We start from the raw sequence: 27,030 nt of genomic DNA, 5'->3' as shown, positions 1-27,030 counted from the left end.
TCCTTCTATTATTCTGTCTTAGCACACCCTGTTCATTTTCTTTGCATTTACAAATTAATTTGTGAATGCATTTATTTAGTTTGTCTCTCCTCCTAGATTAGAAGCCCTGGGAGGGCAGGGACTGCTGTATCTCCAGTGCCCCAGACACTGCTTGTCAAACACCTGCGTGAAGGTGGCCCTCTCTCCCGCGTTAAGATGTGGGAGAGTCCAAATCTGAACAAGTGTTGTATTATAGTGCAGCGTCTTTCAATCTGACACTCACCAGTCGAGATTTTTATAGAGGATGGACACACTTAGTAAACATATCTCTCCATCATTTACATCAACTGATGCTGCTTTTAAACCATCATTATATGGACAGCATAACTCACAGTGTCTCCACAGCCCCTTTCAAAACTCCTTTCAGCATGGACCGTGGTTCCCTGCCCATGGGCGAAAACTCTGGCAGAGGCCTTGGCCTTTCTGCTCACTTTTAGAAACTGTCTGCCCTACAGCCACTGAGTCGCAACGTGATTTGGTCATTAAATTCCAAGATGTTAATCAAATCTCCAAACTTGATCTCTCGGCAAATCTCTGAGACCCTTCCCAGCTCAGGGCCGCCTCCACTTGGAAGCCTGCGGGGGATAGGGAACGTGGTTGACCTCTTCTCTGGTTTTCCACCTGCACTCCTCCTCCCAGCCCTGCAAACTGCCGACCCATCTGGGGTTGGAGCACAGGGAGAAACAGAGTGGGAAGGAGGCAGGGAGTGGCACTTAGACCATGATCATAAACTGGCTGTACACCGCAAGGCTCTTCTGGGGCTCCCTGCCCAGCCTCTTGATCTCACAGCCAGAAGTGGACCTCGGTTTCCTCCCTCCTATCTGGGGCACATAGGATGCCCGTACTCGGGGCAGGGAGAGGATGGAGCTCACTGCCCAGCTTTCTCCAAAGATTTCCTCTGACAAGATCCTCCCTCTCTCTCTAGTTTGCACAGTGGGTGAGCAGGTTCAGGCGTTTGAGGGAACAAATTTAAAATCATTTTCTTTGTACATCCTCACCCAGTTGCTATCTGATTTGTCTCATATTGGCATCTCTGGAAAAACTGAACCACTTCCTATTACAATGAATTTTCAAAATAACCTTTGTTGGAGTGATTTACAGAAGGTATTAAGCAGTGTTACACAAGTGTTTGAAACAGTTACATCATGTAAGTGCCTCGGTTTTCTTGACTTCAGGTCACCAGGTCAGGCCCAGGTCTGCCCCAGGTGTCTCTTGTCCTGCTGGGACCAGTCGGTCACTGGGGCATGTTTGTCTCATGACAACAGCGGGCGTGCAGGAGGCAAGCCCAGTGTAAGCCAGTCACGTGACTAAGCCAAGATCAGGAGGCTGGGGATGTGCAGCCTATGAAGTTGAGAGGAAAGAGTGAATTTTGCCAAACTGTAATCCACTACCAAGTCTGAATGTGTGTGAATAGAGAATAACTAAAGTTGAACAATACTGGGAGAATTATTCTTTAGATACCTGTAGATCTTCAACCATCCACTTTATAGGGAATAAAAATATATACATGTGCCCTGAGACATTTTTAAGCTTTAACTCTACTTAGCCAGCAACTTACTAATTAGATGAAGACTTCCATTCTGAAAAAGGACACTCCTATTTCTGATAGTGTATTTTCTTTCTGAAGGTAGTCTTAAGTGCTTTTTTCTACTATCTAAACAATTTTTCCCTCCCCAGTATGGCTGTGACCCGATCCAAAGATGCGCCTCCTTTCGGCCCCCCCATCCCCAGTGGAACCACATTCCGCAAATCTGATGTCTTTAGAGACTTCTTGCTGGCCAAGGTGATTAACGCTGAGAACGCTGCACACAAATCTGACAAGTTCCACACCATGGCCACCAGGACCCGCCAGGAGTACCTCAAGGACCTGGCTGAAAACTGTGTCTCCAACACACCCATTGACTCCACCGGCAAGTTCAACCTCATCTCTCTGACCTCCAAGAAGAAGGAGAAAACAAAAGCACGGGTGGGCGCTGAGCAGCACAGCACAGGGGCCATTGCCTGGAGGGTGGCAGCTCAGGACTATGCCCAGGGGGTCGAAATCGACTGCATTTTGGGAATTTCAAATGAGTTTGTGGTGCTCCTGGACCTACGCACCAAAGAGGTCGTGTTCAACTGCTACTGCGGGGACGTCATTGGCTGGACCCCAGACTCCACAACACTCAAAATCTTCTATGGGCGAGGGGACCACGTCTTCCTACGGGCCACAGAAGGCTCTGTGGAGGACATAAGGGAAATCGTCCAGAGACTGAAGGTAAGGGACAGAGCTCAACAATGGTGTAGCGGTTCGCATGGTTTGGCAGAGGCCTTGGGAACCACTGCAACACCTCCCCTAGCCCAGTCACTTAGGCCGAGACAGTAATTGACCCCAAGAGAATCGGAATTGTTACGTACAAGCTAGGGGTCTGGTGGATCCTGCACACTGGAATCTTTTGGGGAAGGTTTGAGTGGGAGTCTGAGGTTCTATGTGCCATTACCCAAGAAGGATAAAAGACATTGACCCTAGATGCTGATAGAAAATAAAAGTTCAAACCTGTATTAAAAATGTGGGGGTATTTCCTAGGAGACTCAAAATAAAACGGAAAGCTTCCAGACCATTAAAGGATAGAGCCCAGGCAGGGAGAGGAAAAAAAATATAAGAAACCATGATAAAACAAACAAAATTAGATGGCAGGAATACCTTCCACATCAGAAATCACAATAAATGGAAATGGTGTAACTTCCCCTGTTAAAAACAAAGACTCATAAAATTCTAATCCTAGACTCCTCCTGGCCAGCTCAGGCTTTGACTGTTGGCCAAACTGAGGGCGACAGGTTGCTTTCAAGAAAGGAGACAACAGGTAACGGCTGCCTGGAGCATTGTATAGAGAAGTACCCAAGGCCACGTCTGAGCTCAGCGAGAAGGAACACTGTGGTCTGTGACTGACTCCCTGGTGGGTTTAGCAGTTGCGTGTCATAGCATAGTAGTTAAGAACACAGGTTCTAGAGCCAGAAGCCTGGCTTCAAATCCTTCCTCTACCAGTTATCAGCTTTGTGTCTTGTGTCCTTGAGCAAGTGATTTCACTGCTCTGTGATTCAGTGTCCCCTTCTGATAAAAGGGAACAATAATCATCTGACCTCACGTGAAAGTCTTAGGGATTAAATGAGTTATTTTGCCCAGAAAATTTGCCTGGCTGGTGGACTGTGACCCCCAGGTGCCACTGTTGCTGGTGGCTGTCCTTGCCCTGTTGTGCCTTTGCGCCCTCCCTTTAAGTTCAGGTTGGATTGGTAGAGCCTGTTTCACATCACAGTGATAGTAATAGTAATAGCAATCTAGTGATCAGATTTCCCACTAGACTGTGAGCTTTGTGAACCAGAGCTTCCGTTAGTTTTGCTCACTTGCTTATTCTGCGTACCTAGATAGGGGCTGGCACGTAGTGGGTGTTCAATGAATAGTGACTAGTTGGTTGGTTGAATGCCCTAAGCATTTTATATGCATGATCTTACATAATCCTCATGCCCACCCCACGAAGCATAGGTACGTTCTTATCCCCACTTGACAAATGAGGAAATTGAGGCTCAGAGAGGTATAGTTACTCACATAAGTTGCACAGCCAGTAGATGGCAGAATTGGGATCTGAGTCAAGGTTTTTCTGACTCCATAGCCTATTTGTGCCCAGACTCGAGCCTAATATCTAACTGCTTACTCAGCATCTCCACTCGGGTGTCCAGTAGCCCCCTGAAACGTAACATGTTAAGGGCAAACTGCTGGTTTTCCTCCCCACCCCTCCCAAAGTTCTCCTGTCTCAATAAAGGACAACTCCATCATCCGATTTGTTGAGGTCAGAAGCCTTGGCATCAGCCTCAGCTCCTGTCTCTCCCTCACACCCACATCCAGTCTGTCAGCCGGACCCATCAGCTCCACCTACACATCCGGCAGACTCCAAGTACATCTCCCTCTTCTACAGCCCACCCTCCCTGAGTGGCCATTGTCTCTCCTGTGCTAGTGCAGAAGCCACCACACTAGTCTCCTTTGCCTCCACCTTTGGTCTGTTCTCAGCATGGCAGTCAGCGGGATCGGATCACAGCCAGTGCTGTGCTACAAACCCTCTGCTCACCCTCGGTAGAAGTCAGAGTCCCTCCAGTGGCCTCTGAGGCCCTGCCCAGCCTGGCTCCCTGTCAGCCACTCTGACATCATCTTTCCATCACCCCCTCTGCTCCAGCCACACAGACCTCCGCTGCTTCCTGAGTGTGTTAGACAGGGTCCAGCCTCAGGGCCTTTGCACGGCCTGTGCTCTTGCTGGCACACTCTTCCCCCTCCTGGAGGGCTTTGGTCAAACTCCATCTTGTCAGTGAGGGCTCGTTATCTGAAGTTGCAGCACCTGCTTCCCAGCTTGGCCCTGAGCTTTAGCCTGCTCTGCTACCATCTGACAGATATTTATGTTTGTTCACTGTCATGTCCTCAGCACCTAGACCAGCATCTGGTACACAGTAGATGCTCAGTGAACGTGTAGTGAATGAGCACATGCATGCCTGCGCTACTGTGGTGGGAGAGTAAGTGAACATTGTGGGGTGCGAGCCATGTGTCAGACCCGGCTCAGACCCGGCTCAGGGCTTTGCACTTCTTCCTCACAAAGCCCAATGAGGGATGCACCATCCTCATCCCCACTTCATGCACACAAGGAAACTGAGGCCCAGAGCGAATTAGGGATCCGGGTTTTCAACATTAGGCTCTTCTACCCCCTCAAATCCTGATGGCAGTTTGCAGTGCTCGAGCAGTGACCGGCAGGCACTGTGCCAGGTGGCAAGTTTTACCCACATCCCTTCTGCGCCGCTCCATCCCACGCCCACCCCCATGCTGCTGTTGGCTCAGCACTTGCAGAATGCAAGGCCAACTACCCTCCCCCTGCTATATCCATGCCTCAGAACTCACTGAAGAACCAGTGGCTCAGGAGGCAATGACATAAGCCATCTGCAGGGAAGGGACAGGCCCATCATAAACCACTCGTGACAGCGAGTCTCTCTTTGTGAAATCATCCAAGGTGAGAAATCCACATCCTCCCCTTCCCAAGCACCACCACCCCAGGTACCCTGAACCAGCCCATCACTTCATCTGTTAACAAGTTTATTATGTGCCTGGCCCCAGGCCGGCAGTGCTGGGACACAGTGATGACCGCAGTGGACCCAGGCCCTGCCCTCGAGGGGGCTCCCATCAGAGGCAGATATTGAACAAGGAATTACAACGGGGAAGAGGTTAAAATGGGAGTGTTGAGAATGCTGGGAGGTGAGGAGGAGGTCCCTAACCCTCAGGCTGGCTACAGCCTCCAGACGTGTCCTGAAATGTGTTTTTATAATTAGTTCCCAAAGTTTAATACTTGGAAGATTTCATATGAATCTGGCTTCCTGGCTTCTCTTGAAAAAACTGGGGGATCTGGCTACACTGGGCCCACATTTGCACAGGACAGCAGTCAGCCGAAATGGGGCGATCAGTGCCGCGTTTAGATGGGGCACAGGTGCACCAGTTGGGACAGCGTGGCCGGATTACAGGGAAGCTCACGCTCACTCGTGTTAACGGATGCAAAACTTTGGCTTCTCTGTTTGGTCTCACAAGATGTTCTTTATGCCATATGGCCTTTCCGGAAGCTTGTAAAATCAGGGATGGTTCTCTTCTCTGATGGGAGCTTGCTTTGATTCTTTATAAAAGGAAAGGGGATGCTAAGTGAAAGAAGCCAGACACAAAAGGCTACATAGTATATGATTCTATTTATATAAAATGTCCAGAATAGACAAATTTGTAGAGACAGTGGGTCCATTAGTGGCTGCCAGGGGCTTTGGGGAAGGAAATGGGAAACGACTGCTGAATGGGTTCAGGGTTTCTTTTTGGAGTGATGAAAATGTTCTGGAACTAGATAATTGTGATGGTTGCACAACATTGTGAAAGGACTAAATGCCGTTGAATCACACACTAAAATGGTGAATTTATGTGAATTTTATCGTAATTAAAAGAAACAAAGCAAAGAGGACCAGAATTTCAGGGCACCAAGAGAGCTGCCAAAGGACCTCCATTATTTCTCTGTTCCCTATCAAAAATGATCCAAAGCAGCTGTGGTAGGTAGTTACAGACTCAGCTGCGTTAGTAAAGAGACTGCAAAATGCAGGAGCTGAAATAAGTTGAGAGTTTCTCCATTAGTTAGCACTTGGTCTGGACAAGAAGGGCAGCTCAGGGATTCGGGCTCCTCCGTCTTACTGCTTCTCCTTTCCCTTAGTATTGTCCTTATCTGCCTGGTCAAGGCTGAGTCACTCCCAGACTCTCGCTCCTGCCTGCGGGAAGGAAGAAAGAGTGAGTGCGGAGGGCAGGCAGTTTTGTTTTTAAGAACACAAGGTAGAAGTTCCATCACCTCTACTCATATCCTGTTGGCCAAAACCGAGTCATATGTCCACACCCAGCTACAAGGGAAGCTGAGAAATGTGGTCCCTGAGTAGGTGGCCGTGTGCCCATCAGAGCTCTCTTTGGGGGTGGGCGCCTTATTACAAAAAGGAAGAATGAGAGACTGGATGACGGGGGGATGGTGAGCCGTCCCTGCCACTGCATCTGCCCAGGCCTCTGTGGAGGGTAGGGTTCTTCCCTGTCAGAATCTCCCAGGTCTCCCTAATCAGTCGTGGGAGTGGACATGTGGGATTTTTCTCTACCACCCACAGCCAAATTTTTTGGGCACAGGGTGACTGCATCACAGGGAGAATTTGACTCCCAAACCAGAAGTAATGGGCAGAGATGACACAAGTCACAGCTTTCTCTTTTGAGATATTAAGGAGTAAGCTTTCCTTTCAAGCCCATTATTTTAACTTCTTAATCATGGAAAATTCCAAACATGCACAAAAGAAGAAGAAATAGTGTAATAGACCCTATCCCCATCACCAGCATCAACTCTTACCGACCCATGGCCAATCTTGTCTCATCCATTCCTCCCTTACCTTTCCCCTGATTATTTTGAAGTAAATCCTAGACTAATTATATCATTTCATCTGTAAACATTTCTGTAGTTGTTTCTAAAAGACACAGACTCTCAAAAGAATAGCCATGTTGTTGTCACATGTTAAAAAATTAACAGGTCTTTAAATCAAATAAATAGGTGCCACTCACTAAAGGTTATGAAACCTGTTGCTGGACCTCAACCAACAATTTTAAAGGATAGGATAGAAAAAAACAAAAAGTATCGGAATATGTCCCAGTAAGTAAGGAATAAGTACTGTTTCATGAAGCATGGTTTCAAATCCTCAGGTTTTTGTAACCAAATCCGTTCGGTTCCTGATTTGGATAGTGGAACCTTTAAACTTCCACTATCCAAATCAGGAACCGAACGGATTTGGTTACATTTTCAGGTGAGTCCTGTCCCATCCAAACTCCTGCTCCTTGCTCTCATGCTTAGGAATGCAGTCGACGTGGATTGCAGGGACTATTCATATATATGTTGGGGGCAGGGGGTGAGGATAAACATGTGGCCCCATAGACTGGTTTTGATGTAAAATTATTCCTTACTGTAAGTGGTAGCCAGAAAAGTGTGAATGCCTCTGCTTGAATCGGTTCATTAAACCAGATCCTTTTTAGGCAGAGAGTGACTTCTCACGGCAAGTTGAAGTCTTACATGTTTGCTTTCCTTAATGCAGTTTTAGGAGAGGGAAGACAGAACTTGATGCAACTCATTTAATAGCCATAGCTTGTTAATGTGATCTTTCTACCCCCAAGAAGGTGTGGGGAGGATGACCAGTAGCAGGCTGAGGAACTGGGGCCTCTGTCAGTGGGTCCTCATCTCCTAATGTAATACGTTATGAGAAAAATGGCACATAATCGAAGTAGGGCGTGATTGGAGGCAAGGCCCCGTGGTGCCTTCAGCCCCAGGTCAGGGAAGGTCTGAGGAGGAGATTGGGAGGGGGTTTTGCCTCCCTAAATGATGCCGTGGAAGAATGTGGCTTGAGACACCAGGCTAGAAAAGAAGCCAGTATTGTGGTCTGTTGCTTCTCTCACTTACTTCAGTCAGTCACTGTATCCTCGTCAAACGACAGAGGGCTCTCTGGCTCAGGCTCCGTGTCCATCCTGGGCCCCGCTGGGGGCTCTGTTCCGCCCACATTGTCCTAACTCTGGGACGCCAGGTGTCCAAGCAGCCACTGCCTGGAACAGTGCTGGTCACCGTGGCAGAGGGGAAAGGCCTACGGAGGGTCTCCCCCTGGAAGCTAAATTCCCTGGCCCAGGTGATAGGCCAAGTCTACTCACAATTCATTGGCCAAAACAAGTCCCACCCAAACCACAAAGGTGCCAAGAAGTGTGTTCCCACCATACGCCGGGAAGGAACGGGGCAGCAACTTGGAGATCACAACTGACAGCTGAGGTCGCTAGCGGGTAATGAGTCACATAGTTCCATGCCCATGTTTCCTCTCCAGAAATCAGGAACCTGGGCTGGGAGGGGGTGGATGCTCACCCTCCTGGCATCTCCTAAGCAGTGGGATTGGGGCCCAGAACCACTTCTGAGGTGAGGCCCCCCGCCCCGTTACCTGCAGGTGATGACCAACGGCTGGGAGACCGTGGACATGACGCTGCGGCGGAACGGGCTCGGGCAGCTGGGTTTCCACGTGAAGTACGACGGCACCGTGGCCGAGGTGGAGGACTACGGGTTTGCCTGGCAGGCCGGCCTCCGGCAAGGCAGCCGGCTGGTGGAGATCTGCAAGGTGGCCGTGGTCACGCTGACGCACGACCAGATGATCGACCTGCTGCGCACCTCTGTCACCGTGAAGGTGGTCATCATTCCGCCTTTCGACGACGGCACCCCCCGGCGGTAAGGGCACCTGCCCCACCAGGCAGGAGTGGGGGCTGGAGGGGTTGCAGCGCCCGGAGGGCCGACGGGAGGCCTCTCCATCACTGTCCCTTGAGGCTGGAGGAGGGGAAAGACGCCCTTTCTCAGCAGGTAGAGTGGCGGGGGATAGTGGCGATGGTGCTGGAGCCGGCGTCTAGCCACCCACGTGCGTGTCCTCCCATTCCCTCTTCACAGCGGCCCCGTGAGGTCGGCCCCCCTTTATTCCCATCTCCTAGGTGGAGGGCACAGTTAAAAGTGACTTGCTTTGCTCGTTGGCTCAGCACATATTCATGAACCTCTGCTAGGTGCAGGCTCCATTCTACATGCCAAGGACACAGCGGCGTACCAAATAAAGCGCCTGCCTTCTCGGAGCCTGTGTCCCCACGGGGAGAGAGGGGCAGTAAACGAGTGCATTTATAATACAGTCTTGGGTGGTGGTAAGTTCAAAAGAGAAGACTAAAGCAGGGTAGACAGAAGAGGGAGAGCTTGACAGGAGGCCGCTCCCCTGGCAGTCAGGGAAGGCTCCAGGGCAGAGTCCCCCGGGGGTGGTGTGCGTGGCACGGTCACGAGCTCAGGGAGGCTGGTGTGGCCGGAGCAGTGAGTGGGGGTGAGAGGTGGGAGTACAGGAGAGAGGGGACAGGGGCCCTGTGGGCTGGGGTGGGAGTGGGTGTTGGGTTTTGTTCCGAGAGCAGTGGGAAGCCATTGGAGAGTTTGTTTCTCTTGTTTTGTTGCATTTTTTTTTTTAATTGGAACATTTCAAACATAGTAAAAGTATACTGAACCCCCAGTGTCAACACTTAGCAACATGTGGCCAGTTTATTTATTTATTTTCTTTAACATCTCTTTTTGGCCACCTTGGATTTATCTATCTGAAGCAATCCCAGACCTTGGAATGTATCTCTACCTAATGAAGACTTTTTAAAATAAAAATTGCATCTAAAAAGTTTAACAGTAATTCCTGAATATCAAGTACTCAATCTAAGCGTAATGTTCCCCTGTTGGGTCAGATTATTTTAAAATAACAGTTGTTTTGTTCAATTTGAGGATTTGGTTGATATGTCTCTTAAGGCTCTTTTAAATTCCCCTCCCTTTTTTTTTCTGTTTTTTTTTCTTGCAATCCATCTTGGGAAGAAACTATATCGCTTGTCCCTTAGAGGATCCCACTTCCTGGATTGGGCTGGTGCATCACCTTGGTGGCCTTAAACCTATTTCTCTGGCATGTGTATTTCCCATAAACTGGTAGTTTCATATAGAACATTGATCAGATTCTGGGTAAATTTCTTCCTAGGTGTGTGTCCATCAGGAGGCACCAGGTGTCTGCTTGCCCCTCTGGGGGTGGTGCTCAGGGATACAGAGGGGGACAGCCTGACCTGTCATTGTAAGTTTCCCCTCAGCGTTGCCCTCACCCATGTAGCAGCTGTCTATGATCACTGCCTGGGTCTGTTATATCATTGTGGGTCACAGAGTGGTATCTTAACTCTTGTCATTCCTTCTTCATTTTTTGGCTGGATTTCTTCTAAAAGGAACTTTACTTCAGTAACTATTTGATTACCTTGAGGTATAATTTGTATGGGGAAGGCAAGATAAATGCAGTCTTCAGAATAATGAGTTGGTACCCTAGCAACCTCCAGAGGTGACAGAGAAAGAGAGGGAGGGAGAGAGAGAGAGAGAATGTGTGTGTGTGATTATATTCCAAACGCTGGGAACCCAGCTGCCCGGAGGACAGCCAAGCCTCTGCCCTCCTGAGTGGGTGAGGAGAGGCAAACAATAAACAAGTAAACAAGATTCATTTCCAGTAGCAAAAGGGAGGCAGTAGAGCAGTGTGGTTAAGGTGGGCTCTGCGCTGAGAGCTCCTGCGTTTGAATCCCAGCTCCTCCCCTTATTAACTCTGACCCTGGGTAAGTGGCGTTACCACTCCCTGCTTCCAGTCTCCTCATTTGTACATTGGGGGAAACAATAGACCCCTTCCCCAAAGCTAGTTGTGAGGTTGATGGAGATCAGATTTGTAAAGCGCATAGTACAGGGGTTGGTCCAAGAGGTGCTCCAGAAATATTCGCCATCAGATACTGGATGTGAGGAAAATAAAGGGCATGACCTGGCATGGGACAAGGTGTCGGGAGGCCTGGGCAGTGAAAAGGAGCCAGAAGGACCTTGCAGGCAGCCATCATAAAAGCCTTGGGGTGAGAATGAAGGCCCTCAGCTTAGTGATGGACACAAAAGAGATCTGTGTCGCTGAGCAGGGCGAGCCCTGGGGAAGGCCCGAGATGAGGTGGCCCTGAGTGCTGTGTTCACATATGACCTCACTGGCCTCGCACCAGGGCTGGTGGCGTCCCAATTTACAGATGAGAAAACTGAGGTCCAGAGCAGCCAAATCACCTGTGCAGAGTTGCACAGCTTGTAAGTGGCAGATCAGAACTCAAATCCGGGCCTATCTATCTCTGTTACACTCGGCTGCCTCCAAAGGCTGTCGAGAGCTGGGGGCACATGAGTTGTGCCTGCCCCCTAGCCACCTTCCCGAGTCCTGCTTGCTCTGAACTTAGGCAGGCCAAAACCCTAAAACCACGGGCTCGGCCACCCCCAGTCCCTCAACTGCAGGACTTCGGTCAAGCTCCAGGCACCCCTTCTCTCAGCCCTCTTCCTGTGCCGCCTCCACTTCCACACAGAGCCAAGGGGCCCTGCCACACCACCCAGATCTCTGCAGGGGCAAGTCTAGCGGCTGGTAACCCCCCAGGCGAGGTCCCTGATAGTTGCAGTCCTCAGTTAAGGATCCGACTCGTTCTGCCTCGCTCTGCACACACATATGCACTTACACATTATACTTAAAGGTGTGCACACAGTCGGCCAGCTCGCCTGCTGGAAACACAGTGAGTCAGCTCACCTGCCAGGTGACTCTCCGGGGCCTGGGGAGTGCTTGCGGGAGGCTGCAAAAGCGAACCCAGCCATGCAGGGAGGGACCAACTGAAGTAACAGTAGAAGTCTGCAGGCTCCCGTCCCTGGCTTTGGGGCGGCAAGGTCAGGGAAGGTGTAATTAGATAGGCAAGTTTTGCTCCCTGCTCTGTTTAGGAGAAAGACTGTCATCGGGTTCCCTTACAAGGCAGCCACCAAAACAGGCTCTCCTACTTGCAGGGGTGGTAGTGGGTTGGGATTTGGGTGGGTTTTGTTGCCTTTCAAATGGTAGAGGGGTCTAGCTGACTTCATCTGCAGAGCTGATAACCCCAGGTCCGGGGCTCTCCCAGCTTCTTGCTGCTACCCCAGCCTCCTGGCTCCAGTGACACCGTGAGCTCCAACGTGAAACACTTGGGACAGGCAGAAACACGCTCACACCACTAGCCAGGCTCCTTGTCACAGTGTGCCTTCTGACTCGGGGCCATTCAGCTCACGGCCCCGCGTGACCGTTGAGTGGAGTATCAGGGGTCGTCCCCTCTCACCAGGCAACAAGACTGAAGTTCTTGAATGAGCCCTGAGCCTCTGGGCCACAGCTGGGCCAGGTGGCTGGAGGCCTTTGCAGAGCCTCCAGGGTGTCCTGGCTACCTGGGGCGCATGCACAGGTCAGGAGGGTGCTCTCTGCTCACTGTCACGTCCCTGCCTGGCAGGGAAACAAACCTGGCATGTTTTCCTCCCCTTCAGTTAGACCCCAGGCCTCTGGTCGGGGGTTGGAGATTTCCCTCTGCAAAGGGAAATCAAAACCCCATGAGTGAGTGAGTAGAAAAGAGCAAAAGGAGCCCCCAAAGCCCTCAGAAATCAAGGAGAAGGAGAATAAGGGAGAGTGGTCTGAGAGCCTCCAGGGCGTTCCCAGGGGGCCGCAGACATCTCCCTCATCTCCCTCATGTCAACCAAAAAGTTGGACGGGAATATTTAGGGCAGGGTTGTTGGTGGAAGCGAAAGACCAGAAACCTGAATGCCCATTCACGGGATGGGCTGAGTAAATTCCAGGTCATCCACGTGATGGCCCATTCATGAAAGAGAATGAAGTCAATCTGTTGGTGCTGAGAAGGAATGGGAAGGAATGTTAACTGGGGAAAAAGGAAGCACCATGCTATCTTGGGAGATAGAGTACTATTCATTTTATTTTATTACTACTTTAAAGGATATTTGCTTGTCTGCATAGGATATTTCTGGAAGATCTGTAAGAAATTGGGAACAAGGGTTGCTTCTGCTGAGTGAAACTGGGAAACAGGAATAGGATACTGGATGCCCTTTCATGCCACTTTAATCTTTAAAAAACAGTTTCAAAAACTAATTCAATGCAGTGGGGCTTCTCATGCTTCAGCATGTATCAGAATCATCATAGCAGCTTGGTGAAATGCAGATGCCTGGGCCCTACCTCAAGGGGGATTCTGATTCCTGTGGTCTGAGGCAGGGCCTGGGAACTTGCATTCCTTTACCAAGCACTCAAGGTGATTCTGATGCTGGTGGTTGCCAGATCACTGGGGAAAGGTGGAGAGAGGCTGGGGAGGAATTTGTTCCAGAGCCCCCAGGTGGATGCAGCTGACCTTCCAGAAGTGGAAAGGAGGCTTCTGCTTCTCGGCAGGTAGGAATAGCAAGGGGACTGTCCAGTCAGCTGAAAAAGGTGACAGCATCGGCTCCTGCTCGTTAAGCATTAGGCATGAGCTGGACTCTCTGCTGATGCTCATGGAATGCTCACAACCACCCTGTGAAGTGGGGACCCACCCCCATCTCAGAGATTAGGAAACTGAGGTTCTGAGAAGGAAATCACGCACCCAAACCCACACAGACAGGCAGTGGCAGAGCTAGGATCTGAGCCAGCAGTCTGGCCCAGGAGCCCTGGCTGCCCTTCGGGATGACTGGGTGATGTTTCTCTCGAGGTCACACCTAGGAGCTCCTGGTTAAAGGTGAAGCTGTAATAAGTAACTGGAGGAGAAGTCAGGGGCCCAAGAAATCCACCCTGGCTACTGTAGACTGGGGCAGTGCCCAGGTAGTTAAGGTTCTGGCCTTGCAGTTAACTTACACAATTAAATCTGGTTTCCGCCTCTTACTGCCTATTTGACCTTGGAGAGGTTATTTAACTTTTCTGTGCCTCAATTTTCTCAACTCTAAAATGTAATACACTGATCATAATTCTGATTACCAGCAACAGAATCAGTTCAAACATGGTGAAGCCAAAGAGAGATTTATTGGCTCATTTAACTGAAAAGACTAGGATATAGGGGAAGATTAAGGCATGGCAATATCCAGGGATTCAGACAACCTCATCATGAATCTTTCGATGGTGTGTCCTTTTTCCTGTCTGAGTGTCATTCTTAGGCAGTCTTTCACCTAGAGGGGGCAAAGATGAACCCCCTCCATAGCTCCAGGCTTACATACCCCCAGCTCAGCAGCCCGTTAAAATAGATATCCCGCTCCCCGCCCCAATAGTTGCAGAAAAAGTTCCAGAATTGATGTTGGCTCTGATTGGCCCTGCTTAGGATACATGACATTCCCTGCACCAATCACTGTGGCCAAGGAGGGAGAATTTTCTGATTGGCCAGGCCTAGGTCACATGCTCATACCTAGAGCCAGCCCTGCCCAGAGCACACAGATGTGTTATCAGGAGAAGGGGCGTGGTGGCTGGGCAGGCGGGGAGAGCAGGTGTGCCCTGCCTAGGGGTGACGATGGTCTGTCCTCCACATCTGCCCAGGCCTGTCATGCTACCAGCTCTGTTAGGCGTTTGTGATGTTAACGTAACTGAGGGTGGTGACTGGTGAGGCATCGGCACGTACCAGTCCCAGGAGATGGCTGTAAGGAGCTGCTGAATGTCAGCTCCAACCCCAACGCCACCGAGGGGCACAGTATGCCAGGCCCAGCTCACCTCTGGACAACTGCTTAGCAGCCATGTCTTGGGCCCAGAGCCTCCGAGCCGTCAGGTCCAGCAGAGCTTTTGCAGGCTGGCCGTGAAAGTTCCCTGGGCTCTGGGGAACTCGGGTGAGCCACAGAGGAGCAGCTCGATGAGGGCCTGAGAGCTCGTCGGCCAAAGGCTCCTCAGAGCTCAGCTCATACAGCGGCTGGGAGGTGGGTTTCCTGAGCACAGCCCCCCTGCCTCGGGCGCCAAGCCCCCTCCTTTGCTGCACCGCGGCAGCAGTGGAGAGATGCCAGGAAAGCCATGGTGCGGGTGCCAGCCTGATCTGGAGGGATTCACAGACCGTTCTGCATCTATTTCAAGGTTCTGGATTTCGTGGCTTTTTTTTTTTTTTTTAAACCACCCTGCAAAGTAGGTCACCTGCTCCTCTTACAGCTGCCTTTGAGCTTCTTTGGAGCAAGGCAGTTACTATCCTTCGAATCTGGCCCCGAGTGATGCTGAGACAGCCAAGCCCGTCCGTGGAGGACCCCAGCAGACTTGAGGCCTGGGTCAGGGAGGAGGGAGAGGCAGGGGAGGAAGAGAGAATGGAAGGAGGGAGAGGCGATGACAGAGAGGGGACTTGGCAGTCGTAGTCCCTGTGTTGGGCCCTGTTCCAGTTGAGAACTCTGAGCTGGTAAGTTTCAGACCAATTTAAGGGCTATCCACTCTGCCTTTAATACAGGTTCAGCCCAGGCAGGAAAACCCAGCCACATGTTGGACCGCAGGCACGGATGTGTGCTAGTGGACCGGGGGCTCCATAAGTAATGCCAGTTTTTCTTCCCAGGGGATGGCCGGATTCCTATGACATGAATACCTCGGAGCCCAAGGCCGAGCCGGAGAGTGTGACCCCTGGGGGGCGACCCCCCTACCGCAGCAATGCTCCCTGGCAGTGGAGCGGGCCTGCGTCCCACAACTCTCAACCAGCCTCCAAGTGGGCCTCTCCCACCACCCCTGGCCATGCCCAGTCCCTGAGCCGGCCCCCAAAGCAGACCCCTGCGGTCCCCTTCCGGGAGTCCCAGCCACTGCACAGCAAGAGGTAAGGACCTGCCGAGGGCCGCCACCCTCGCACCCCCACTCCCTCCTGCCCCCTCGTCCTTCCTCCCCATTCTCTCTCCCTCCCTTTTTGCTCCATTCTCTTCCTTGCCTCTATTTTTCTCCCTTCTTTTCTTGCCCTTATGCCTCCCTTTGCTTCTGTCCCCCTTCCTTCTGTCTTGCCTTTTAATTTCCTTATGGGCCCACTGTGAGTGAGGGCCTGGGGCAGGGGAGCACCGGGGCCTGAGGTTGGAAATCCTCCATGCCTATGATCAAAACTCTAGATAAGTTTTTTAAGGCCAAGGGACTCCTGAGCCCAAAATTGAAGACACTGGCTACTTCCTGGGGGAGGCAGGGAAACAAGGAGAGAAGCACACAGGCAGGTACAATTAATTGTCACCATTGTAGTTCATGAAGTTTGTATTATTCTTATGCTATGTAACTTACAGAGCAGCACCAGGTTGATCAGAAAACTGTGGACTTACAACTTATGCCAAAAATCAAAGCTGCTCCTCAGCTCCGAGGCTACCTGCGTTCTGTGTTCTCTCTCACAAATGGAGTTTGTCCCCACAAATTGGTGTTCTAAACTTCTTGCAAAATAGTTTGTATATATTACGTATTATGTATCAGTTGAAAAAAAAAGAAGTTTCAACAACAGCAAAAAGGAAGGGCTCCAACTTGCAGAGGAGCATCTTGCCCCAGGAGTGAGCAGAGAAGGCTCTTCAGCTGCCACCATCAAGGCTGTGGGAGCTGAGGGGAGAGCAGCAGCAGGGGAGCCAGAGAAAGGGAGTCAAGGTTTTCTCAGCTTTTCAGCATCCACCTCTGCAAACTGAAGGGTGACTAGCAGGTGGGCCATGGGTGGGCCTGGAGGATAGGTCTGTCTGTCTGTCCTCTGTGAGCATAGAGGTAGCCTCCTGCTCACCCGGTGCCTCTTTCCTTCCAGGCCTGTCAGCTTCCCAGAAACCCCTTACACAGCATCACCAGCAGGGGCCGACAGAGTCCCTCCCTACCGACAGCCTTCTGGGAGCTTCTCCACCCCTGGCTCGGCCTCCTACGCAAGATACAAGCCGTCCCCGGAAAGGTCAGAATCTCGTCACTCTTTTCGAATTAAGGAATCTTAATTAAGCTGTAGATCCTTATTCCCCAGGAAATGCACACACCCCACAATTTTATATGCCATTTTAGGGGGTCTGTGGGCCCGGAAGACCCTCAGAGGCCCTCCAGCAGGTTGGCTGTGTCTCACGTTAAGATGTGGTGCCAAGCTGGGCTGGGCAGGACCTTCCATTGGCTTTCCTTGCGTCAGAATCTCTGTTGTCATTTTCGTGGCCCCTGTATCACTTGTCTGAGCAAGACCATCTGCCGTCCAGCACGGCCATCGATTGCTCTCCAGCCCCCAAACCCCCGAGACCAGGCCACCATTATTACCTGGTTTGTGTGGTCTTCCAGAATTTAATCTTGCCCCCTGGGATCTGTCCCCAACCTGACAGCCTAAGGGATTTTCCCAAATCCTCCATGACTCCCCAGTACCCTCAGGATGAACCCGAGCTGTACGGACTGGCGTTCAAGGGCCTGCAGAATCAGGCCCCAGCTGAGCCCACCCTTCAGCTGCCTTCAGCTGCAGCTCCCTATGCTGTTCCCCTCTCAGGTCCCTGTCTCAGGGGTGGCCCCACCATGCCCCCTACCCCAGGCCAGAACCACGGGCCCCCTCCTGGGCACCTCCCTTCCTCTGCCCCCACACCCATTCCCATGGTCTGTCTACTTGGCCTCCTGAGCATCACTGCCTACTCTGGCCCCACCCTGGCCCCCTCCCTGGGCTCCTGGCCTCCGCTCTCACCTCCCTTGTCCCACCCTCCACTTAACAGCCAGGGGGATCTTTCTTTTCCTGGCCATGTCTGCCCCTGGCCCCTCACCAGCCTACCTCTCCAGCCTCAGCAATGCCACTCATCAGCCACACTGACCCTTCTGATTTTCTGGGTACACTGATGCATCTCCAAACCCTTGCTCATCTTCTCCCCTCCACCTAGATGTTTCCCACACTCCTCACCCCACTCTACCCCTACTGGACTCACTTGAGCTTGGATGCTTCTCCTCCAAGGAGCCCACCCCAATTCTCCCCTAGTACTAGGAGGCACTGCCCCTGAGCCCCCACAGTTCCCCAGGCATTGCCCCACCATGGCCTGCAGCACTCTCCATTCTGTTGGCCCTCTCTAGGAGCTAGGACTTTCCAGTTCGTCTTTGTATCCAGCACGTGGTAGAGACTTGGCATATATTTGAAGTATGGATGAAAGGTAGACAAGTGAGTGAGTCTCTAGAAAATGAAAGTGAGTCTCTAGAAATATGACTTCCTTCCTTCAGACCGGGATCAGTCCACTGCCCCAGGGTTCTCATCCTTAGTGGGCATTCCAGTCCCCTGGAGAGCTTCTTAAAATACCCCCAAAGTTTCTGGTGTGGTAGGTCTGGGATACAGCATGCCATGCAGATGGTGCCAGTCCACAAAACCATCGTTCAGTTGTAAAACGGGAAAACCTACCCACTCTTTCCTTTTTCTAGTGGCCACAATTCAGCGTTCATTCAGCAGAGCGTTCCAAAAGCCATCTGTGTGCTAGGCAGATGTTTGAGACGTTCATTTCCCAGGGAATCCTGTCCTCAAATCACTTGCTGACTTTGGTGGCGAGAGGGCTGAGAGACCACCTGCACTGTGATGGTTCTCTGATAGACAGTCTGGGCTTGGAGGAGGGAGCTGTCACACGCCAGCCCTGGATGGAGGTCAAGGTTGGCTGCCCGGAGGAAGTGACATTTGAGCAAGGCCTTGAGAGATTAGTGGGGGGTTTCCAGCAGAAAGGAAGGGAGGGAGAAAATTATGCCAGGCACATGGACAGAAATAAGCAGGATGGCGTGGGATGGAGGAGAAATGGAGAGGTGTCTGGTTTGTGCAGAATACAGGATATTGGGCACCTGGGTGGTAGCCAGGGCCGAGCTGGAATGGCAGTTAGGGGTAGTGAGGAACAGAAGGCTGCGGTGATGTTACTGATGACTCCTGGGAACATTGTTTAAGGCTTGGTATGCCCCCTTTATTATTATTCTTTTTTTAAAAGTTTTTATTTTGAAAAATTACAGTCATAGGAAGTTGTAAAAAAAATATAAAGGGATGTCTCATGCACCCTTCTCTCAGCCTCCCCCAATATTCACATCTTGTACAACTAGGATGTTCTATCAAGCCAAGAAATTGACACCAGAACAATCCATAGAACTTATTAACACTTCAGATGCACCCGTTTATTTGTGTGTGTATGTGTGTGTGTGCACACATAGCTCTGTGCAATTTTATCACATGTAGCCATGCGTAACTACCACAGTCAAGATACTCAACTACGGTCACCACAAGACTGTCGTATCCACCCTCTATAGCCGCAGCATCCCCTCCTCCCATCCCTAACCTCTGGCATCCACTGATCCATTCTCTGTATCTATAATTACGTTACCTCACAGATGTTACATAAGTGGAATCATGCAGCATGTGTCCTTCGGAGGTTGGTTCTGTTCACCGAGCATAATTTCCTTGAGGTTTAGCCAAGTCATTATATGTGTCAATAGTTCATTTCTTATTATTGCTGAGTCCATGGTATGGATGTGCCACAGTTAAACCATTCGCCCACTGAAGGACACTTGGGTACTTCCCAGTGCCCAAAACCTCAGTACCTGCTTAGTTTTGGGTAGTTTTCTTTAGTAACTGTACCATTTTATATTCCCACCAGTAATGTATAAGTGGTCCAGATTCTCCACATCCTTGCCACCATTTGATATTGTCACTACTTTTTGTTTTAGCCATTCTGATGGGTATGGAATGATACCTCATTATAGTTTCAATTTGCAATTCTCTAATGGCTAATGATCTTGAACATCTTTTCATGTCTTATTTGCCATCTGTACAGCATCCTCTTCAGTGAAATGTCTGTGCATGCCTTATGCCCATTTTCTAATTAGATTTAATGTTTTTAACATTTGGGAGTTCATTGTATGTTCTAGATATAAGTCCTTTGTCAGATATGTGATTTGCAAATATGTTCTCACACCCTTTATCTTTTCATCCTCTTAATAGGGACTTTTGCAGAAGTTTTTAATTTTGATGAGGCCCAAGTTGTTATTTTTTCCTTTTACGCATCATGCTTTTGGTGTTATGTCTAAGAACTTTTTATCTATCCTGGATCCCAAAGATTTTTTTCTTTGTTTTTTTCTAGAAGTTTTATAGTTTGACATTTTACATTTAAGCCCATAATCCATTTGAAGTTAATTTTTTGTTTTTAGTTAATTTTTATATAAGGTGGAAGGTTTAGGTTGAGATTCCTTTCTTTTTCCTTATGGATATCCAGTTGCTCCGGCAGTATTACTGAAAAGGCTGTCCTTCCTCCATTGAATTGCTTTTCCTCCTTAAAGTATAAGTTAATTGGGGAAAAACTTAATTGGGCATATCTGTGTGGACTTATTTCTGGGTTCTCTAGTCTGTTCCATTGGCCAAATGCATGATCTCAGTGAGTCCTTCCAGCAACACCATGAGGTCATTAGTTTGAATACCCCATTTTACAGAGAGGGAAACTGAGACTCAAAGAAGTGAATTCATTTGGCCAAGGCCACTCTGTCAAGAAGTGGGAGAGTCAGGACGGGAACTCAGGCCTATCTGAATCCGAGTGCTGACTCTGACACCCCAGAACTGTACTGCCTGCCCAGAGGACTCTGAGTTCATCCTCCACATCAAGGTGGCTTGCACGGTCCCCACTAAAGTCCCTGCCTCACGACAACACTCAGGTGGCTGCACTTTAGGGTTTCAGGTTCTTGGACTTTGGCACAAACTTTGCTGGTGTTGAAAAGTGGGGGGAAAATCACTTTTTCCTGGAACTCCCGCTCTTCCCTACATACCCTTCTCATCCCAGAGCTCCAGTGAAGCCTGGCTCTGCCCCCTGTGGCCCATGTCTCAACAATTTTTATCTCCATCAACAGTTGAGTTCCAAATTTTGCCAGATGTTCCTAGCACACCTCATTCTCTAAACCCCCAGAAGTGTTTTTCACGGCTGGTCACCAGCCCACCATAAGAGGACTGAGAGCAGGTCAGGGCTGCCCCAGTGACCTTTGACATCAGCTCCTTTGCCGTTTTCCTGCTGTAAAGTTGTTCTGGGACATTCTTGAACCCATTTGGCCCAAACCAGGCATCACAGCCCAGTCAGGAATCTGTACTACCCACCTGCACCCCCACAGGACTCCTCCGTCTTCTTCAACATGCCTCCTGCTTGCCAAGTTCATCAACCTTTTAGAAGGATGAAGACCCTCATAAAAAGACCCTGTCTCATGGCCTATCTTATATTTACTAAGAAGCAGGGTGGCATGGCAGTTAAGAGTTCAAAACCAGGCCCTGCCTTTTACCAGCTGTGGGAGCACAGGACAGTGACTTCCTGCACCTCAGTTTTCTCAGGTATCAAATGTCTGCCTCTGAGAGTTGTTGTGAAGATTAAAAGAAAGTAAACCGTATGAAATGCTTCAGGGCTCCATCTCCACACGGAGGCGTCCAACAACCAGCAAGAACTGGCAGAAACATCTTCCTCAAAGCTCCAGAAAACAGTTAAAGGGCTGTAGTAATGGGCGTGTGCTAATCAAGGGTGAAAAAACTGGTAGAATCTCCTGGGGCTCGGCTGGCCCCTCCCCTACTGGGCGCAGAGCTGGCCTGCACGCCCTGCGTGGATCCCCGGTCCTGGTTCCAGAGGGAGCAGAGTAATTAACCCTCATGCACATACTAGGAGCGTGTATGTCTGGCCCATTCCATCTGATGGGGCCTGAGGGACTCACTGTCCCAAATGCCCTGCATGTAGAAGGCAGCATGGAACTCTCCTCCCGAAAGCTGGGGGAGAGCAGTTAAGTTGTGCTGTCTGGGGCAAGGGATTACCGGCTGTGGGACATACAGTGCAGTGAAGAACTGTTTCCTAGGAAGAGATAACATTTGGATTGTGCAAAAGCGGGGGTGGGGGGGTGGTGATCGAGGAAGGGACACTATAGTGCACACACAGTTTGGCCTAGAGCTATTTTCTAAGCACATTGTATGGATAAGCCGTGAAGGAGAACACTCCCACAGGTCAATCTGCAAAGACTAGGAAAGGTGTTTTCATTTTTCCTTCGTGGGTTTGTTGTTGTTGTTGTTGTTGTTGTATTGTTAATTCTTGGCAGTCAAGAAAAGCTCTTCCATAACACTAGTGGATGCGAGCTTAAGGAACAGAAGCCTCAGAGTCTAAATTCCAGTGATAACACCTTAAATATTAAAATGTCCAGGTTTCAACAAAAGGTCACAAAACATACAAAGAAATAGGAAGCACTGCCCAGGAAAGGAAAATATTATTAAAGCATTAGAAACCATAAATGAGAAGGACCCGATTGGGACATTCTAGACAAATAATTTTTTTAAATTGTCCTGTATATGTTCAAAGACATAAGGGAAAGCATGGACAAAGAACTAAAGTAAATCAGGAAAACAATAGAAGAACACAAAGAGAATATCAGAAGAGAAATGGAAATTATGAAAAGGAACCAAACAGCTGAAGACCACAGTAACAGAAATTTAAAATTCCCTAGAGGGGTTCAGTGGCAGACTGGAGCTGGCAGAAGAAAAAATCATTGAACTTGAAAATAAGATCATTGAAATCATTCAGTCTGAGGAGCAGAAAGAAGAGAATGAAGAAAATGAACAGAGCTCGAGGAACCTGTGGGACTCCATCAGGCGTACCAACATATGCACTGGGGAGTCCCAGAAAGAAAGGGCCGGGGAGAATAGTCAAAAAAAAAAATAATAATAATGGCTAAAAACCTCCCAAGTTTAATGAAAGATGTGAACATCCAAGGCGCTCAAAAAACTCCAGACAGGATAAATTCAAACAGACCCATACACATCATATTATAATCAAACTGTCAAACGCCAAAGATAGAGAATTCTGAAAGCCTCAAGAAAGAAGCTAAGTGTCATATACAAAGGAATCCCAATAAAATTAAGTGCAGATTTCTCATCAGAAACCATGGAGGCAAGAAGGTGGTAGGATTACACATTTAAAGTCCTGAAAGCAACAAATTGCCAACTGAGACAAGAATTCTTTATCTGGCAAAGCTGTTTCACAAATAAAGGAGGGATTAAGACACTTCCAAATAAACTAAAGCCAGAAGAGTTTGTCACCACTAGACCAGCCCTACAAGAGATGCTAAAGAGAGTTCTACAGGTTGAAAGGAAAGAACAATAAACAGTAGATCAAAGCTGCATGAAGAAATAAGGATCTCCAGTGAGGGTAAGGACATAGGTAATTATAAATGTCAGTACAGTTGTATTCTTGGTTTGTAACTCCACTTTTTACTTCCTACGGGATCTAAAAGTCAGTTGCATAAAAGGTAAAGATAAATCAGTGGGTTTGGACTCATAATGCATAAACATGCAGTTTGTGACAAGAACTTCATAGGTGAGGGGATGACGGAGGCATAGGAATATAGTTGGTGTATGCTACTGAAGTTCAATTTCTATCAAAAAACAGTGAGATTCGCTGCCCTCCCCCCTACGTGGGACCCGACTCCCAGGGGTGTAAATCTCCCTGGCAACCCAGAGTATTACTCCTGGGGATGAATGTGGACCCGGCATCGTGGGACTGAGAGTATCTTCTTGACCAAAAGGGGGATGCAAAATGAGACGAAATAGTTTCAGTGGCTGAGAGATTTCAAATGGAGTCGAGAGGTCACTCTGGTGGACATTCTTATGCACTATATAGATAACACCTCTTAGGCTTTAATGTATTGGAATAGCTAGAAGTAAATACCTGAAACTACCAAACTCCAACCCAGCAGTCTGGACTCCTGAAGACAATTATATAATAATGTAGATTACAAGGGGTGACAGTGTGATTGTGAAGACCTTGTGGATCACACCCCCTTTATCTAGTGTATGGATGAGTGGAGGAATGGGGATAAAAACTAAAGGACAAATGGGGTGGGATGGGGGGATGACTTGGGTGTTCTTTTTTCACTTTTATATTTTATTCTTGTTCTGGTTCTTTCTGATGTAAGGAAAATGTTCAGAGATAGATTGTGGTGATGAACGCATAACTATGTTATACTGTGGACAGTGGATTGTATATCATGGATGATTGTATGATGTGTGAATGTATTTCAATAAAACTGAATGTAATTAAAAAAAAGAAAAAAAATAATAAACCTTTAGATTCAAACAGAAAAAAAAAACAAAAAACAGTGAGATTGTTTGCTTTGATTTAGGATCTTAAATTTAAGCCTCATGGTAACTGCAAAGAAAATGTCAAAAAATATCCAAGCTCTAGAGACAGAAATTAGAGTACAGGTTACCGAGGTTGGAGGGCAGGGAGAATGAGGAGTTAATGCATAATGTTTGTAATATTCTGTTTGGGGAGATGGGAAAGTTTTAGTAATAGAAGATGGTAACGATATCACAGTGTTGTGGATGTGATTAATCCCATTTAAGGTATGTTTGGGAGGGGTTGAGTTGGAAAAGTTTATATTGTATATATGTTCTCACAATTAAAAAAAAAAAAAAAAGAGCAACTAAAGAGACAGTGACAGTTAAATCAGTACATTGTCCTGGATGGGATATAGCAAAAAAAGAGAGAAGGTTCATTATTGGGACATATGAAAAAATTGGAATATAGGCTGTAAGCTTTTATATCAATGTTAAATTTCTTGAACTTGATAACTACGCTTAAGATGGTTATGTAAATGAATGTCCCTGTTCTTAGGAAATGTATATGAAAATGTTGAGTGCTCAAGGAGCATGATCTATACAGCCTATACTCAGGTATTCAGCAAATGGATTGATAATTAGATGATGGATGGATGGTTAGATGGTTGGATGGATGGATGGAATAAATGAAACAACACAGGTGGATCTGGGTATCCAGGGGAGTTGGGGGTATGTTGGAATTCTCTCTATGGGGTTTGTATTATTTTTGAAACTGTCCTATAAGTTTAAAATTATTTCAAAATAAAGAGTTTTTTTAAAAAAGCACTTAGAATTGTGCCTGGCACATAGTAAGTGCTCCATATGGGTTGTTAATATTCCTGCAAAGTGCCAGGGCCTGTCCTGGTAGCTGGCCGGCTGGATGCGGTCCCTGTCCTCAGGAGTTTGCCACCCTCACGAGCAGGATGAGCGAAGCACCAGACTCAGTACGGAGCATTGGGACAGAAGTATGTGCCTGAATTAACAACCCTGCAGAACTGGACTTTGCCCAGATGTTCAGGCCACTTGGCTGCCTTTTATTTTTTTCTTCTGTTTTGTTTTGTTTTTTTTCTGCCACCTCCATAAAGGTTGGTATGTCAGTTAGAAAGCATTGGGCTGCAAATGAAGGAAACCCAATTAAGAAGGCATGAAGCATTAAGGGGATTTATCATCTCAGATAATTAGAATCTCAGAGATCAGGGATCTCCCAGGGACCTGATTCCACTTATGACATCATGGTGGCTGCCATAACCCCAGGCAGACACAGTGCCCTGCAGAAGAAAAGGGAAGAGTGACTCTTTGTTTTCTCTACCCTTTTACCCAGACATCCTGTAATTCACCCATCCTTTGTTCCATCAGTCAATGAGAAGATTAACAGAGCAGGCCGGGGCCCTCTCCTCAGGTGAGGCTCCCACCCAGATTCACAGGTGTCGTGACACTTTCCTTGGTGGCCGAGTGGGAAGTTCAAGCCAGCATCCTGGTGGCCAGACCCTGCTGACCTTAAGGCACCCCCACCCTTAATACATCCATGCCTGGAGATACCTGAAACTGCAGCTAATTCCTCACCCAAACCCAAAACTCTTTATCTTTAAAATGATTTCATCTTCCAAGAAAAGGTAGAGAGGAACTACTTTGAAATTTTTCAGATGAAGTTAAAGACAGGTATTTGATCTTCTCTTGTTCCAGGGATGTTTGTCCAAAGCTGTGTATGGTGAGATGCTGGAATGTCCTGATTTCCTGTCAGCATGACCAAAATTTGGCAATGATAGAAATGGCCCTAAATGAATGGTCAATATAGGTCAGCAATTTTGCGTTGGGATAACAAGAAGGCTTGTTAGTAAGAGAATTACCTGATTGGATAAGGGTACAGTTTGTTTTGATTGGGGGCAATAGCTGAGAACTAAAGCCTGGTAAAATACTTCCAGCTAAAGATTTTTTTATCAGTTAGGATTATGTTTAGCTGTATAATACAGAAAAGCCTAAAAAAACAGTAGTTTGGACATGATAGTAGTTTATTTCTCCCTTTCACCTTGTCGGGGATCCAGTTTCCTCCTCTCTGAAGCTCTACCATCCTTGACGTGTTGCCTCCTAGTCCAAGATGGCTGCCCAAGCTTCAGCCTTCAAGGGATGATGAGGCAAAGACATGCCAAAATATACTTCTAAGGAAGTTTTCTGGAAGGCATGCAGCACTTTCACTTTTATCTAATTAGCCAGAACTGCAAGGGAACCTGGAAAATGTAGTCTGTTAACCAGTCACATTGCTGTCCCGCATACAATGGGGGAGTCTGTTACCAAGGAAGGAGAGATCAGATTCTGGGGAAGTAGCCTGCAGTGTCTGCCACCCCACTGCCTTCCGCTTTCGTCTGAATGACCTCCTAGCCACTGCTGCATTTTCCTTCAGTACTCTGGATTTGTTACAGACATTTTGAGAAAACTAAATAAACACATCAACACGTCAATTTTCAGCTGTGGTGGAGCCACCTTTTACCGGATGGCTTGCTGCTAAGTCACCCAGTGAGGTGAAGATTGCTTATAGAAAGTTGCCTTTGTAAAATTCCTTAAATTGCCAGAAAAGGGGCTCTCAGACATTAAGAATTAACTTCTTATCTTTCTTAATCTATCTTGGTTCCATTTTCATTTCCTAGAAGCATTAGAGGTCAAGGTTCAGGGCAGGAGGGGTGGGGTTGCATATATGTCTTCTATTGGCAGGAGAGTAGAATTGAGTTTTCGGGAAGTCCAGTGCACCTCTGAACCGCCCCTCTGCCGTCCTGGAGGCATCGAAGCCTGTGGGGTTAAAGCTTGGTCTTTGTAGAGACAGCCCTGGCTTTGAACTGTCAGGATAACCCTGGAAAAGTCAGTTAACTCCTCATTTGGATGTTGGGAGTCCCAGTTTATCGGCTCTCTTCCCTTCTAAATCTTCTCAAGTTGGAAGTATAGATGTAAGGAGCCAAATGGGGATCACAGTATCAGCTTTACGAATGGAGGCTCATTAACTCCCCAGAGAAAAAGGCCTTTTTTTAGGGGGTTGTTTCTGGTTG

The 27,030-nt window shown here is 48.4% G+C and overlaps 1 protein-coding gene across 5 annotated transcripts in view; it reads left to right on the top strand.

Moving 5' to 3' along the window:
- SIPA1L3 (signal induced proliferation associated 1 like 3) overlaps positions 1-27,030 on the top strand; it is a 245,329-nt gene that overhangs the window by 166,185 nt on the left and 52,114 nt on the right. For all 5 annotated transcript variants that reach the window (XM_037818891.1, XM_037818889.1, XM_037818886.1 and 2 more), the window contains 4 exons: positions 1,717-2,293; positions 8,572-8,846; positions 15,485-15,736; positions 16,676-16,813. In XM_037818891.1, the coding sequence (XP_037674819.1) occupies positions 1,717-2,293; positions 8,572-8,846; positions 15,485-15,736; positions 16,676-16,813 (1,242 nt within the window). The remainder of the gene's footprint in view (positions 1-1,716; positions 2,294-8,571; positions 8,847-15,484; positions 15,737-16,675; positions 16,814-27,030) is intronic.

Source organism: Choloepus didactylus, chromosome 27 (genome assembly GCF_015220235.1).
Source record: "Choloepus didactylus isolate mChoDid1 chromosome 27, mChoDid1.pri, whole genome shotgun sequence".
NCBI lineage: Eukaryota > Metazoa > Chordata > Mammalia > Pilosa > Megalonychidae > Choloepus > Choloepus didactylus.
Note: the sequence above shows the minus strand (reverse complement) of the source record. Positions and strands in the feature narration are given on the sequence as shown.